This window comes from Ambystoma mexicanum, chromosome 9, assembly GCF_040938575.1.
Source record: "Ambystoma mexicanum isolate Mex_15411 chromosome 9, UKY_AmexF1_1, whole genome shotgun sequence".
NCBI lineage: Eukaryota > Metazoa > Chordata > Amphibia > Caudata > Ambystomatidae > Ambystoma > Ambystoma mexicanum.
Window position 1 is genome coordinate 320,910,992 of NC_090931.1, and position 14,023 is coordinate 320,925,014.

General features: G+C 40.6%; 1 protein-coding gene across 4 annotated transcripts in view; it reads right to left on the reverse strand.

Annotated features, from left to right (window-relative positions):
* Window positions 1-14,023, reverse strand: part of ANKFY1 (ankyrin repeat and FYVE domain containing 1) — a 912,707-nt gene that overhangs the window by 147,409 nt on the left and 751,275 nt on the right. For all 4 annotated transcript variants that reach the window (XM_069614723.1, XM_069614722.1, XM_069614721.1 and 1 more), the window contains one exon: window positions 1,628-1,796. In XM_069614723.1, the coding sequence (XP_069470824.1) occupies window positions 1,628-1,796 (169 nt within the window). The remainder of the gene's footprint in view (window positions 1-1,627; window positions 1,797-14,023) is intronic.

Below are 14,023 nucleotides of genomic sequence, written 5' to 3' on the forward strand. Positions count from 1 at the left end.
CTCCCCACCCTGTTAATTTATGTTGGGTGCCTACCTATAGTTGTGGACCCACATCTAGGCAGTGACGTAACGGGAGTCCTTTAAGACCATAACTTTTTTCTGATACACTGGTACCTTTTTAATAGTGTTTATTATACATAAGTCTTTATTTGACCTCTATACGTGACTTAATATGGTATATATTTTTCAGTGCATCAGTGAAGTGTGTTTTCTAGAGATCTGTGTGTGGACTCATTGTACTTTTGTATCCACCTGCTATTCCTACATGAGAGTTAGACCGTGTCACTCTGTCCATGTTACTTACCGTGAGAGGTTTATTTTTATTTGTTTGTTTGTAATGCGTCGGTAGCCCGCAGGCATCAGAGCACAGAGAGACAAATTAGAGTTAGGCAGAACGCTAGGTGGGAACTAGGGGTGGCACATTATTTGAATAGATGAGTCTTCAGGTTTTTCCTAAAGATTAACAGGTTAGGCTCTGCTCTCAAAGTACCTGGAAGATTGTTCCACTGCTGAGGTGCACGGACCGGAAAAGATTTCCCGGCTCCCGTAGTTCGGGATGCCTGGGGTATCTGTAGCTTGCCAGATGTTTGAGATCTTAGAGCCCTATTAGGGATGTATCATGTGAATTTGGTTCTAAGGTAGGATGGAGCCACTCCATACAAACATCTGTGTACTAGAGTCATGGACTTAAAGAGGATTCTCTCCTCAACTCTAAGCCAGTGGAGGGATCTTCTAGCCTCTGTCACATGACTTCTTCTATTGATCCCTTTTTACGACCCGGACTGCATTGTTCTACATTATCTGGCATTTAATGATGCATTTTTTGGAGGCTCCCAGCAGCAATGAATTACCATAGTCCAAACGTGCCAGTATAATGGTTCTGGCTATTCTGGCTGCATTATTTTCTGTCAGAAAAGGTTGCATAGCTCTCAATAACCTAATATAGTATGCGTTGTTTTTATGAAGGTCATTTGCCTGAGATTCTGATCCCAAGGACGCCTCCAGCATCATCCCAAGTGTTTTGACATGGGAGACCACCTTAATGCACGAGTCTTTAATGGTAAACTCTTCAAATTCTTTGCCGAGTTTAGCCCTTGCTTGACCAGAGCCGAAAATCATAAGCTCCATTTTTTTACTGTTCAAGCACATCCAATTATCTTCCATCCATTTGTCTATCAGATTGTAGATGGTTATAATCTTTTCCTTAGATTATTATAAGGTCTGGCTTCTATTTCTTGCCAGGTGTGTTAGCACCCTTCCCTCGCATATTAAGTTCAATGGTTGTAGTTTCTTTGAACAAAGGACGGTACAAAAACGACCTTAACAATGTGTCTGCTTAATGAGTACCTCATTTATCAAAACAATATTTCATATTTTATACAAATATAAATTTGTGTGTTTATGAGAAGCAAAGGTCCCAGTGGCCAGTACTTTGCAGCAGAAAAGTGAAGGCATTATCAGCCCCTATCATTTAAATCAAGAAATGTCTTCTATGGTTCCACAATAATTATCACACACAGGCTTTATGAATACATTTATTGATCATCTTGCATCACAGAAGGAAACAAGGAATTAATTTTCTTAAAACGATAACGAGAATACTAAAACGTCTGTTGAAATGTCTCACCAGAGTCGATGCAATATCCTCCAGCTCATTCTCCAAAGCAAGCCAAAGCGGGGGATTCCCTTTTTCATCTGGTACAGACATGTCAGCCCCACGAGTGCAAATAGCATCCACAACCAATGGTAACTGGTTTTTGATAGCTAGTTGGAGAGCAGTCTCCCTATCGCGGGTCCTACAAAGGAATGGGAACAAGGCAATGAAGCCATCCTGTGAGCAGCACTTGAAAAATGAACACAACATAAAACAGGCATTCTTTGTCAGCAATCTCCTAAACTCTGATACACAAAGTGTACACTAAGGTGGAATTGCAAATGCAATATCTTCTTTATTTGTAAAAAGATCACTTGTATTAAAATGTAAACATTAACCTGCAGATAAATCAGTTTAGGAAAAGTGAACAAAAGTATTCCAAATGCAACTAAATGAAAATGCTATTCATCCATAATAAAGGTTCCCCACTAGGAGTATTTATAGATTTGCAAAATCTTCTCTGCTAGCAAAGGGTTACTCCTCAGTCAGTTGTGACTCAAGGCTGAACTAAGGAATACTGCAGGGTTGTAGGTTTGTCCTTTTGACTTTGGGAAGATAAGTGATGAAGTTTGCAAGACATTTCCATGCTCCTATTGCAATACATTTAAATAGTATAGGCATTAGTCTTTCTGAAGTGCAGATAAGAGTGTTCAGTAAAATGTTTGCTGTTGGTATCAAGGAATGTAACTTCTATATATGAAGGCTGAGATGGAGGATGCAAGGTTCTTCCCCCTCTTCAGTACAGCTGATGCCATTGCAAACGATTGAGCTACCACTGAGGGGCCTCTATAGATTGCCTGGAAAAACCCTAATGTTTTTCATCAATCCACTACTGTGGATAAGAATGAATTATCAAGAAGTTTGATAATCACCATGCACACCTATATTTTGAGTGTATATAGTAATGATTCAAAGTAGTTAAATCAGGAATAATAAGTAATTTGAGGTGCAGGGGAGAGGTGCTCAGCCTTGGTATCTAGGCTGGAATACATACATGGAACAATAGCTTCCTATTTAAGGAAACCCGCGTCCCCTGCACACTATCAACAAGAGGCTAAAAGCCTGTATAGAAGTTTTAATAGGTACAGTCAGTAGCCTAGTAGTTTTCACAGTTTTTAAATAAATGTCATTGCTTTGCTTAGCTCACAAAGTTATTCTTAAATCATCCAATTATTTCTTGACAACTTTTCTGTTTATCCAACAAACAGTAGTTTATTCATTTTATAACAACAAATCATAAATCACAATTTAATGTGGCCCAACGCGTTTCGAGTATCAATTTTCACTCTTCATCAGGGGCAATGTGTTCTGTATTCTTAACATTCAATACAATTTCTGTAGAAAAAAGTAATAAATTAATTATCTAATGATATGTATTCATGTTTATACTTTTGAAACAAAACAAGGTACTTCATTAGTTAGATAGGAGTACAAAAAATGGCATCATCGCATGTTTTCAACCAATAACATTAGTTTAAGAGATTTAGTCTTGTAACAAAGGATGAACTTATTCACCAAATGCTTGGGAGCCTATTGAGTTTATAGACAATACCATCAATAGAATCGGAGTGTGATTAGTAACCTATTAAGAAAAAAGTGGGGAATGGTGTAACAAGATCCTGTTCCTGTGCTATTTAGACATGTAAGAACTACAATGGTGACAAATGCCAAGTCACGATGTCATGTAGGACACCCCTAGTAGTCTTTTAAAGGCATCAGTGTGAACTGGTTGTAGTATTCTAAAAAAGAGAAATAGCATGGCTATATTATAAAGAAAAGGTAGCCTTAAAGGATACTTACAGTACAAGAAGGTGACTGCTGGTAAGAGGTAGAGTATGGGCATTCTCCATCCGCACCCGAATGCCAGATAAGAGTGGTATGTATATTTATAGTCGCGAGTGACGTCACCCGCGCATGCGCGTGATGACGTCACGAGCTCCAATTCTGATTGGATTTAAGTGTAAACATGGTCGCGAGTGACGTCACCCGCGCGTGTTGCGTGATGACGTCGACGCAACCAACCAACCTCACACGAAATAATCGTGTAGAGGGAATCATGGGAATTGAAGTTTGTTTTCGCATCGTACTGTATGTCAGACGGCAGCATCTGCTAGAACGCAGAATATGTTTTCCTACTGGGAGGCAAAAGGTGGTAGTGCGCCTCGTTTGTCTGTAGATGAATCTGTATATGTATGGACGCTCCCTAGATGCACTAAATGATCGTGTATGAGTGTTTCTGTGTGTTACTCAAGGCTTGAAATAGTTGAGAAAAAGTGTTAAAAAAAGTGTTATTGCACATAATAAATGTCACTGTGACCAGTGGGAGAGTGGGCAATGTATGTCCACAACCTAACTAAGTGTTGTTAGTGAGATAGAATAAATATTCAACAAAATAATAATAATTTGGTGACCAAGTAATAAAAACAAAATAAGATAAATCGTCTTAAATACAAAAGAGACTCCCATGCATTTTTCAAAAAATGGTATCAGAACACAAATAAAACTGTGTATCTAGATGAATCTGACCCATGAATGGGTGTACATTCTAAAAATCAAAGTATACACTTGTAATAATTTTATATGTCTATTATATTCCATTTGACCCCAGAATTTGAAGGGTTTTCAACCTCTTTGGTAACAACGTGTAGTTGGACATGCTACAATTTAGGGTACTTATTGAAAATTAATTATATTAAAAAACTGTATGGTATTAAAAATCAGGGGTGGTCAAAGGAATCAACAAATAAGAGAAGAGGTGCCGTGGCTGTGTTTCCAGATAAGTATACAAGCTCACAAGAATGGACCCAAATAGTATTCCTCATTTAACCCTAAGGGGTACATGGCGTCTAGTTTTTGCATCCAATACAACTCTCTTTGGGCTAAGATTTTTTGGAGATCACCTCCTCTTGAGAGTGGGTGGACCACTTCAAGAACTAGCATTCTCATTTGTGAAATGGTATGTTTTTCATCTCGATTATGTCTGTAGACCAGTGACTTCACATTTTTTTTTCTTATGGAGGATTTGTGTTCTGTCCACCGTTCTTTTACTTTCCGGTTAGTTTTTCCAACATAATATTTTCCACAGGGACAACGAATTGCATAAATCACATTTTTGGTATCACATGTTGCGTAGTCTCTCAAATTTATTTTTTTGCCTGTGTTGGGGTGTCTCACTTGATCTCCTTTTATGATATTATTGCAATGTTAGCAGTGTAAACAGGCGAATGTACCTTTTTTCTGCTTCGTATGAGTGGTCTGTGTTGTTCTTTTTGGTTTTTCTGCTTTAATCAGTTGGTCTCTGATGTTTCTATCCCGTTTGTATGCCATCATAGGGGGATCTGGAAAGAGTTCTTTTAAAGTATTATCTGTCTGTATGATATCCCAATTTTTGTAGATGATCCTTTTGACTTGGAAACTTTGGCTTGAGTACTTTAACGTATGTATTAGATTTTTGCTTTCCTTCTTTGTATTCCCTTGGAGGAGGTCTTGTCTTTCTTGTAAGTTGGTTCTGACTATGGCTTTTTCCACCGTCTCTGTTGGGTACCCTCTTTCAAGGAATCTCTGTTTCATGATATCATATTCATTCTGAAGAGTAGATTGATCTGATGTTATCCTCTTTAGTCTTAGTAGTTGACTGTAAGGTAAGTTTTCTTTTAGATGTTTAGGATGGAAGCTGCTATGATGAAGGCAACTGTTGACATCTGTCGGTTTTCTATATATCTTTGTCTTGAGTGTTGTACCTGAGCTTTCAATTGTGACATCAAGAAAATTCACCTCCGGTCTTCCTATCTCCATGGTAAAACCGATTCGGTCATTGTAGTTGTTGAGAGATTCTGCGAATTTCACAAGTTCACTTTCAGTTCCATGCCAAATCCCAAAAATATCATCTATGTAGCGTCTCCAGCATTTGATCTTGTCTCTCCATAGTGGATTTTCTAATACAAATTTGAGCTCAAACTGGTGCATAAAAATATTTGCATACGATGGGGCCACTGATGAGCCCATTGATGTTCCAGAAATTTGTAGGTAGTATTGGCCATTATATCTAAAGTAATTATTATAGAGGAGGATGTTGATCAGTTCAATTGCAAAAACCTTTTGTATATGTACATCTGAATGCCGAAGTAAAAACCATTCCATGGCTTCCATGCCATCTTTGTGAGGGATTGAAGTATAAAGACTATTGACGTCCATTGTGAACAAGATAAGTTCTTCCTCCACTAAGTTTAAAGTGTTAATTATACCCAGAAAGTGAGTGGTATCCTTTAGGTAGGTCATGGTTTTTTGTATTGAAGGTTGTAATGCAGTGTCCAGGTAAATTGCAAGAGGTTGAAATATGCTGTTTGTTCCAGCTACTATTGGTCGAAATGGTGGATCTTCTTTGTTTTTATGTATCTTCGGTAACCCATAGAACACTGGGGTCACTGGATGTTTCTGTATAAGGAAATCAGCTGTTTTCTCACTTATCCAATCCATATCCATAGCTTTGTCAACTACATTTTTGATAAGGTCCTTAATGTTCAAAATCGGGTCATCATCTAGTGGTAAGTAGGTCTTGATGTCATTGAGAAATTTCAAACATCCTGTATTGTATAAATTAGTGTCCATTAACACTAAGGCACCTCCTTTGTCGGCTTGTTTTAAGGTCAAAGTATTATCCTCTGCTAACTGTTTAATCACCAATAGTTGATGTTTACGGATGTTGCCGGTTTTTGGTGGTTCATATTTAATACGTTTTAAATCCTTGGTAGTCTTTTGTTTGAATAAATTAATTAGTGGATGATTCACTTGTGGATGGAAGTTACTTTTGTTTTTAAGTTCCAAGTATTTATGTTTATTTACTGGTTGTAAATTATCCTCAATGTTGTTAAAAAAGACTTTCAGTTCCATTTTTCGTATTAATTTGAACAGGTTGGCATGGAACTGAAAGTGAACTTGTGAAATTCGCAGAATCTCTCAACAACTACAATGACAGAATCGGTTTTACCATGGAGATAGGAAGACCGGAGGTGAATTTTCTTGATGCCACAATTGAACGCTCAGGTACAACACTCAAGACAAAGATATATAGAAAATCGACAGATGTCAACAGTTGCCTTCATCATAGCAGTTTCCATCCTAAACATCTAAAAGAAAACTTACCTTACAGTCAACTACTAAGACTAAAGAGGATAACATCAGATCAATCTACTCTTCAGAACGAATATGATATCATGAAACAGAGATTCCTTGAAAGAGGGTACCCAACAGAGACGGTGGAAAAAGCCATAGTCAGAACCAACTTACAAGAAAGACAAGACCTCCTCCAAGGGAATACAAAGAAGGAAAGCAAATATCTAATACATACGTTAAAGTACTCAAGCCAAAGTTTCCAAGTCAAAAGGATCATCTACAAAAATTGGGATATCATACAGACAGATAATACTTTAAAAGAACTCTTTCCATATCCCCCTATGATGGCATACAAACGGGGTAGAAACATCAGAGACCAACTGATTAAAGCAGAAAAACCAAAAAGAACAACACAGACCACTCATACGAAGCAGAAAAAAGGTACATTCGCCTGTTTACACTGCCAACATTGCAATAATATCATAAAAGGAGATCAAGTGAGACACCCCAACACAGGCAAAAAAATAAATTTGAGAGACTACGCAACATGTGATACCAAAAATGTGATTTATGCAACTCGTTGTCCCTGTGGAAAATATTATGTTGGAAAAACTAACCGGAAAGTAAAAGAACGGTGGACAGAACACAAATCCTCCATAAGAACAAAAAATGTGAAGTCACCGGTCTACAGACATTATCGAGATGAAAAACATACCATTTCACAAATGAGAATGCTAGTTCTTGAAGTGGTCCACAAACTCTCAAGAGGAGGTGATCTCCAAAAAATCTTAGCCCAAAGAGAGTTGTATTGGATACAAAAACTAGACGCCATGTACCCCTTAGGGTTAAATGAGGAATACTATTTGGGTCCATTCTTGTGAGCTTGTATACTTATCTGGAAACACAGCCATGGTACCTCTTCTCTTATTTGTTGATTCCTTTGACCACCCCTGATTTTTAATACCATACAGTTTTTTAATATAATTGATTTTCAATAAGTTCCCTAAATTGTAGCATGTCCAACTACACGTTGTTACCAAAGAGGATGAAAACCCTTCAAATTCTGGGTTCAAATGGAATATAATAGACATATAAAATTATTACAAGTGTATACTTTGATTTTTAGAATGTACACCCATTCATGGGTCAGATTCATCTAGATACACAGTTTTATTTGTGTTCTGATACCATTTTTTGAAAAATGCATGGGAGTCTCTTTTGTATTTAAGACGATTTATCTCATTTTGTTTTTATTACTTGCTCACCAAATTATTATTATTTTGTTGAATATTTATTCTATCTCACTAACAACACTTAGTTAGGTTGTGGACATACATTGCCCACTCTCCCACTGGTCACAGTGACATTTATTATGTGCAATAACACTTTTTTTCAACACTTTTTCTCAACTATTTCAAGCCTTGAGTAACACACAGAAACACTCATACACGATCATTTAGTGCATCTAGGGAGCGTCCATACATATACAGATTCATCTACAGACAAACGAGGCGGACTACGACCTTTTGCCTCCCAGTAGGAAAACATATTCGGCGTTCTAGCAGATGCTGCCGTCTGACATACAGTACGATGGGAAAACAAACTTCAATTCCCATGATTCCCTCTACACGATTATTTCGTGTGAGGTTGGTCGCGTCGACGTCATCACGCAATACGCGCAGGTGACGTCACTCGCGACCATGTTTACACTTAAATCCAATCAGAATTGGAGCTTGCGACGTGACGTCATCACGCGCATGCGCGGGTGACGTCACTCGCGACTATAAATATACATACCACTCTTATCCGGCATTCGAGTGCGGATGGAGAATGCCCATACTCTACCTCTTACCAGCAGTCACCTTCTTGTACTGTAAGTATCCTTTTAAGGCTACCTTTTCTTAGGCGGCTTGACCTTTTCTATATAATATAGCCATGCTATTTCTCTTTTTTAGAATACTACAACCAGTTCACACTGATGCCTTTAAAAGACTACTGGGGGTGTCCTACATGACATCGTGAAGTGAGTCTAGGTTTTATTCTACACTTCATAAATCACCACGGTACTTGCCATTTGTCACCATTGTAGTTCTTACATGTCTAAATAGCACAGGAACAGGATCTTGTTACACCGTTCCCCACTTTTTTCTTAATAGGTTACCAATCACACTCCGATTCTATTGATGGTATTGTCTACAAACTCAATAGGCTCCCAAGCATTTGGTGAATAAGTTCATCCTTTGTTACAAGACTAAATCTCTTAAACTAATGTTATTGGTTGAAAACATGCGATGATGCCATTTTTTGTACTCCTATCTAACTAATGAAGTACCTTGTTTTGGTTCAAAAGTATAAACATGAATACATATCATTAGATAATTAATTTATTACTTTTTTCTACAGAAATTGTATTGAATGTTAAGAATACAGAACACATTGCCCCTGATGAAGAGTGAAAATTGATACTCGAAACGCGTTGGGCCACATTAAATTGTGATTTATGATTTGTTGTTATAAAATGAATAAACTACTGTTTGTTGGATAAACAGAAAAGTTGTCAAGAAATAATTGGATGATTTAAGAATAACTTTGTGAGCTAAACAAAGCAATGAAATTTATTTAAAAACTGTGAAAACTACTAGGCTACTGACTGTACCTATTAAAACTTCTATACAGGCTTTTAGCCTCTTGTTGATAGTGTGCAGGGGACGCGGGTTTCCTTAAATAGGAAACTATTGTTCCAGATAAGAATGAATTATGCCAAATCGTAACTGTGACTTAAAGCATATATAATTGTCTGAAGCTCAAGAAGCAACTATGATGATTTCACCGCAATAGGTGTAGCCACTGGGTCTAACCTGTTGGGTAGTGATTAAGAGGGTATGCAGTTATAAAATCATGGCAAAATTGTAGCATTTATAAAAAATCACGGCAAAAATGCGGTGGTTTGACCCGGTAAAGGTGTACCCCATTATACCATTTAAGGGGAGCAGGGGTTGCATGGGTTACCCCTGCTCTCCTTAAATGGTATAATGGGTCTGGTGGTTGCGGGGGTGTCCCCCGCATCCTTTACATGGATTGCGGCGGCAAAATCACTGCCTTTTTGTCTCAATGTTTTGTGTAAACGGACATTTTTGCAGGTGTCCGGACATTTCATCGACAACAATTGGTCGACAGGACATATGGTCGACGTAATTTCGTCGAAAACCAAATGGTTGATTTTTAAAAAAATTTATTTTTAAGGTTGTAGTTTAGGGAAAAAAAAGTTTTTTTAGAAATAAAAGAGGTTTGGGCGGGGAACCCCCCCCCCCCAAAAAAAAGGGTAAAAATAAAAAAAATAAAAAAATTCGACCATTTGGTTTTCGACGAAATTGGTTCGACCATTTGTCCAGTCGACCAATTTTTTTCGATGAAATGTCTGGTAACCATTTTGGCAGCGATTTTAACACATGGAACCATTAAGAGCTCTCCAATACTATCCCAGTCTCTGCTATGGTCCCTTCCTCAGCCTTTGGTAATATAAGGTCCTGTAAATTGGTTGTATTTTGCTTCATCCACGCCTTTGGAAAACTCTATCCTTGCATTTCCATGGCTGTGATTCCCTGCTTTACGTTTGAGAGGACTTCAATTGTTTTTCTGTGCTCATGGTTTGTTGTGCAAGACACATACAGTTTAGTCTCTGCAGTACAAATTCATCATCAACATCTGTCCAACACTAGCTTCTCAAACCCTTCAGCCAGGTAAGTGAATTATGTGCACATATACTTTTCATTCACACCTTCCCCCCCACTTTCCCATGCATGCCCATGCTCAGTTGGAGCACTTAGAAAAAGTTACTCACTGTAGTGACTTCTGTACTCTTAGTCCATCGTCTCCTTTCCTCCATGCGTATGTGTGTCCGTCATAGGGGACAAGATCAGAGCTCTTTTTGAACAGCACAAAAAGAGTAATTCCACATGAAGAAAATGGTGTGTAGCGCGCTAAGGCGCGGCAGCATGGGCAGGGCTAGCCCCACTAACCCAGACCACTGGCAACACACATCAGTCCTTGAAACCGCTATATGGGACTCCTGGCTACAGATCTCATTTTAGGGAGACACCGGGTGGGGCATATGGTTGAAAGGAGACTATAGACTAGGAGTACAGAAGTCACTATGGTGGGCAACTTTGACTTACTCCTACATCCCATCCGCTTTCCTCCATACTTATGGGAGATTATATACAGCTCTAATCATCCTGGGGAGGCTGAAACTAGACTTGGCTCAAACCATTTTGCAGGACTGCTTGCCCGAATGTGGCATCTGACATGGCTGCAGTGTCCATGTAGTAATGTTTGCAAAAGGTGGTGGCGAATAACAGATAGCTGCTGCTTTCAAGACCATACGGGGAAGAGCATCGACACCCTGTTCCGAACCACAGGAACCAAATGGAATCGACCCTCCCACTGTGGTTGGCACGGGGCCTTGATATTAGAGACACAGGTAACAACGAGGCAGCCAATGGGTGGGAAGAGGGATTAGGGAGAGGTTGTGTATAGGAAGGGGGACGTAGGGAAACCGGAAAGAGAGTTAGGGTAACAAGGTTGAATAGGTAGCGGAAGTTTATGAAAACGAGAAACTTGATACCTTGTAACTCAAATCTCTGCGACTTGACCTGACCCGCTTCTTGCCCAAACATATAACAGTGTCGTAGTTAAACTCGCATTTCCAGCATCGTACTTCCTATACATGTAGCATGGAACATTAACTTGCATTAGCACACTGTACATGGGTTCTCCATATATCTCCCATTGGAATAATGAACATATAATCTAGAACTAGCATTCATTCCACAAACAACATTAACAACCAAAATTAGATGGCCTAACACACAAAAGCATGATGAGCACATGGTAGTGAAATTAACTAACATAGAATGGACATGGCAAGCGTGATGAAACGCACACAACTGGGGATATCCTCACATGATTTATGTTAATGTTAAAAGACATTTGTACCGCGCACTATCACCACCAGAGTGGTCCCCTGGCGCTCTGGCGGCTCTGAAAGAGGAGGGGAGGTTGAGTTAGTGGGAGGAAGCAGGAAAAGTGCAAGAGAGCAGTGATGTGCTGTTGGCGAGCTCAGCCCGGTGGGTCCGTTGGCTGGGCCTGGGGTGTTTGCGGCCGGTAGTCATTGTGTACTGTTGTGCGAGTCTATGTGTGTTTTTGTTTTGTTGTTGCAATGTAGTGAAGTTTTTGCGGTTTGTTGTGCTGTAGGTTTTGGTTGTGTTTGCTTTGGAGTTTGAGGGGTGTATGCAGAAGGGGAAATTGTTAATAGGGTTGGTTAGTTTGCGTCTCTATCCTGAATTGAGGCGCTCGGCTTGCATAGTCTCCCCTGATCTGGGTCTGACTGGCGTACAAGGTTCCTTACTCCTATGGTCCCCACCTCTAACATGCTCTCTCATAGCTCCCCTTATCCTCCCTTCATACTCCTGTGGCCAGTGCACCTGCCAATGTCAACATCTCAGGTAGTGTGGTGATTGCCAATATCTTGACAATTCCACAACACTGTGGTACCTGGCGGTAACTATGGGGCGGGGGGAAGTGTTGGAACTCATGGCCGGGTAGGGAAAGCATGAAATGAATGACAAACAAACAAATTAAATGCTTTAAAAAAGACAGCTCTTTTCCCTAAACCTACTCGCTGTAGTATTTAGACGTGTTCAACTTCACACGTTCCCCCCAGCAACTCTCTAGTTGTCAAGGCCAATATAACTTGTACAGTTCACAGTTCTTAGGGTGTAGAAGCCAGATATTGATATTTTATATCTATTGTGCTCGTACACAAGTTATTCAGAGCGTGACAAGGCAAAAGAGTGGAACAGGGGAGAACAAAACAACTATCTTATTAGGCCCAGTGACATTGAGAACGCGCAAGTGCATGGGAGAGGGGGAGGGGAAAAGTGCATGGAAGGGGTGAGAAGGGGAAAGTGTGGAGCAAATGAGAAACATAAATAATAATAAATTAATAAATAATAACGGCAACAAACAGTGGTAGTGCAGCCAGCAAGTGGCAAGTGCTGGGTTTAAGGCAGCAGACAGGGTAGGTCTGATAAGTGCAAGAAGAAAAAGGGGCGGGATTGTATGGTACAGATACAGACCGCAGGGCAAGGGGTGGCCCGGAGGCAGTGCCGGAGGGTGGCAGTGTGAGCAGGTACCTGGGCCCGGAGGACAGAGGGTGGCCAGGTGCACGGTGCCAAGAGAGAACAGATCAGCAGGGGAGAGGGGGAGCGAAGGCAGAAGCAAAGAGGAAGGACTTGAGGTGCTTTCGGAACCGGAGATGGTTATCCTCAGGTTTTAGAGTGGCAGGGAGGCTGTTCCAGAGGGAGGCCCCAGCTGAAGACAGAAATCTAACCCCAGCTCATTTCTTTGAAAAACGACTGACCCTGAAGGAGTTGGAGGTAGAGGAGCAAAGTGCTCGAGAGGGAAGGTATTTGTAGGGAGATAGCTGAATGTATTTTGGACCCAGGCCCCAGAAAGCCTTGTGGACAATGCAGAGGGTTTTGAATTTAATCCTTGCATCCACTGGGAGCCAATGGAGAGATTTCAGAGCTAGAGAGATACAATCCCAGGGCTTGAGGCCAAGGACAAGTCTTGCAGTCCTGTTCTGGATTAGTTGCAGAGAGTAGAGGCAGGTAGATTTAGAAAGAGGCTGTTACAATAGTCCAACCTAGAGAGAACTAGAGCTTCGGAGACCATGAGCGTCTGGGGGAAGGAGAGGAAAGGCAGAGAAGGATGTGGGCAAAGAAGCAAAGTGTGGAGTCAAAGCTGACCCCGAGGTTCTTAGCCTCGCAGGTGGGGGTAGGAGGGCAGCCAAGGGATGCCGGCCAGAGAGTGAGGGCAAAGGATGGTGAAGGTGTGCCGATGAGGAGGATCTCCATCTTGCTGGCATTCAGACAAAGATCATTGGTGGCACACCAATCTTGAATGGCAGTTAGGCAATCAGAGATGAGCGAGGGAAAGGAGGTGGCCGAGGGCAGCCTGAAAATGAGTTCAGTTGAGTCAGCGTAGCACTAGAAATTTGGGCAGTAAATGGCAATGCAGTGGGCGAGAGTTGCCAGGTATTGGTTGAAAAATCAGGACGAGAGGTTAGACCCCTGGGCCACAGGCAGAGCGAAAGACAGATGATAGGAAGGACCCAAGTTGGACCTCGGAGGGTCGATCAGAGAGGAAAGAGGTCAGCCTGGCCAGAGCCTGATCAGTGATACCCAGGTTATCACT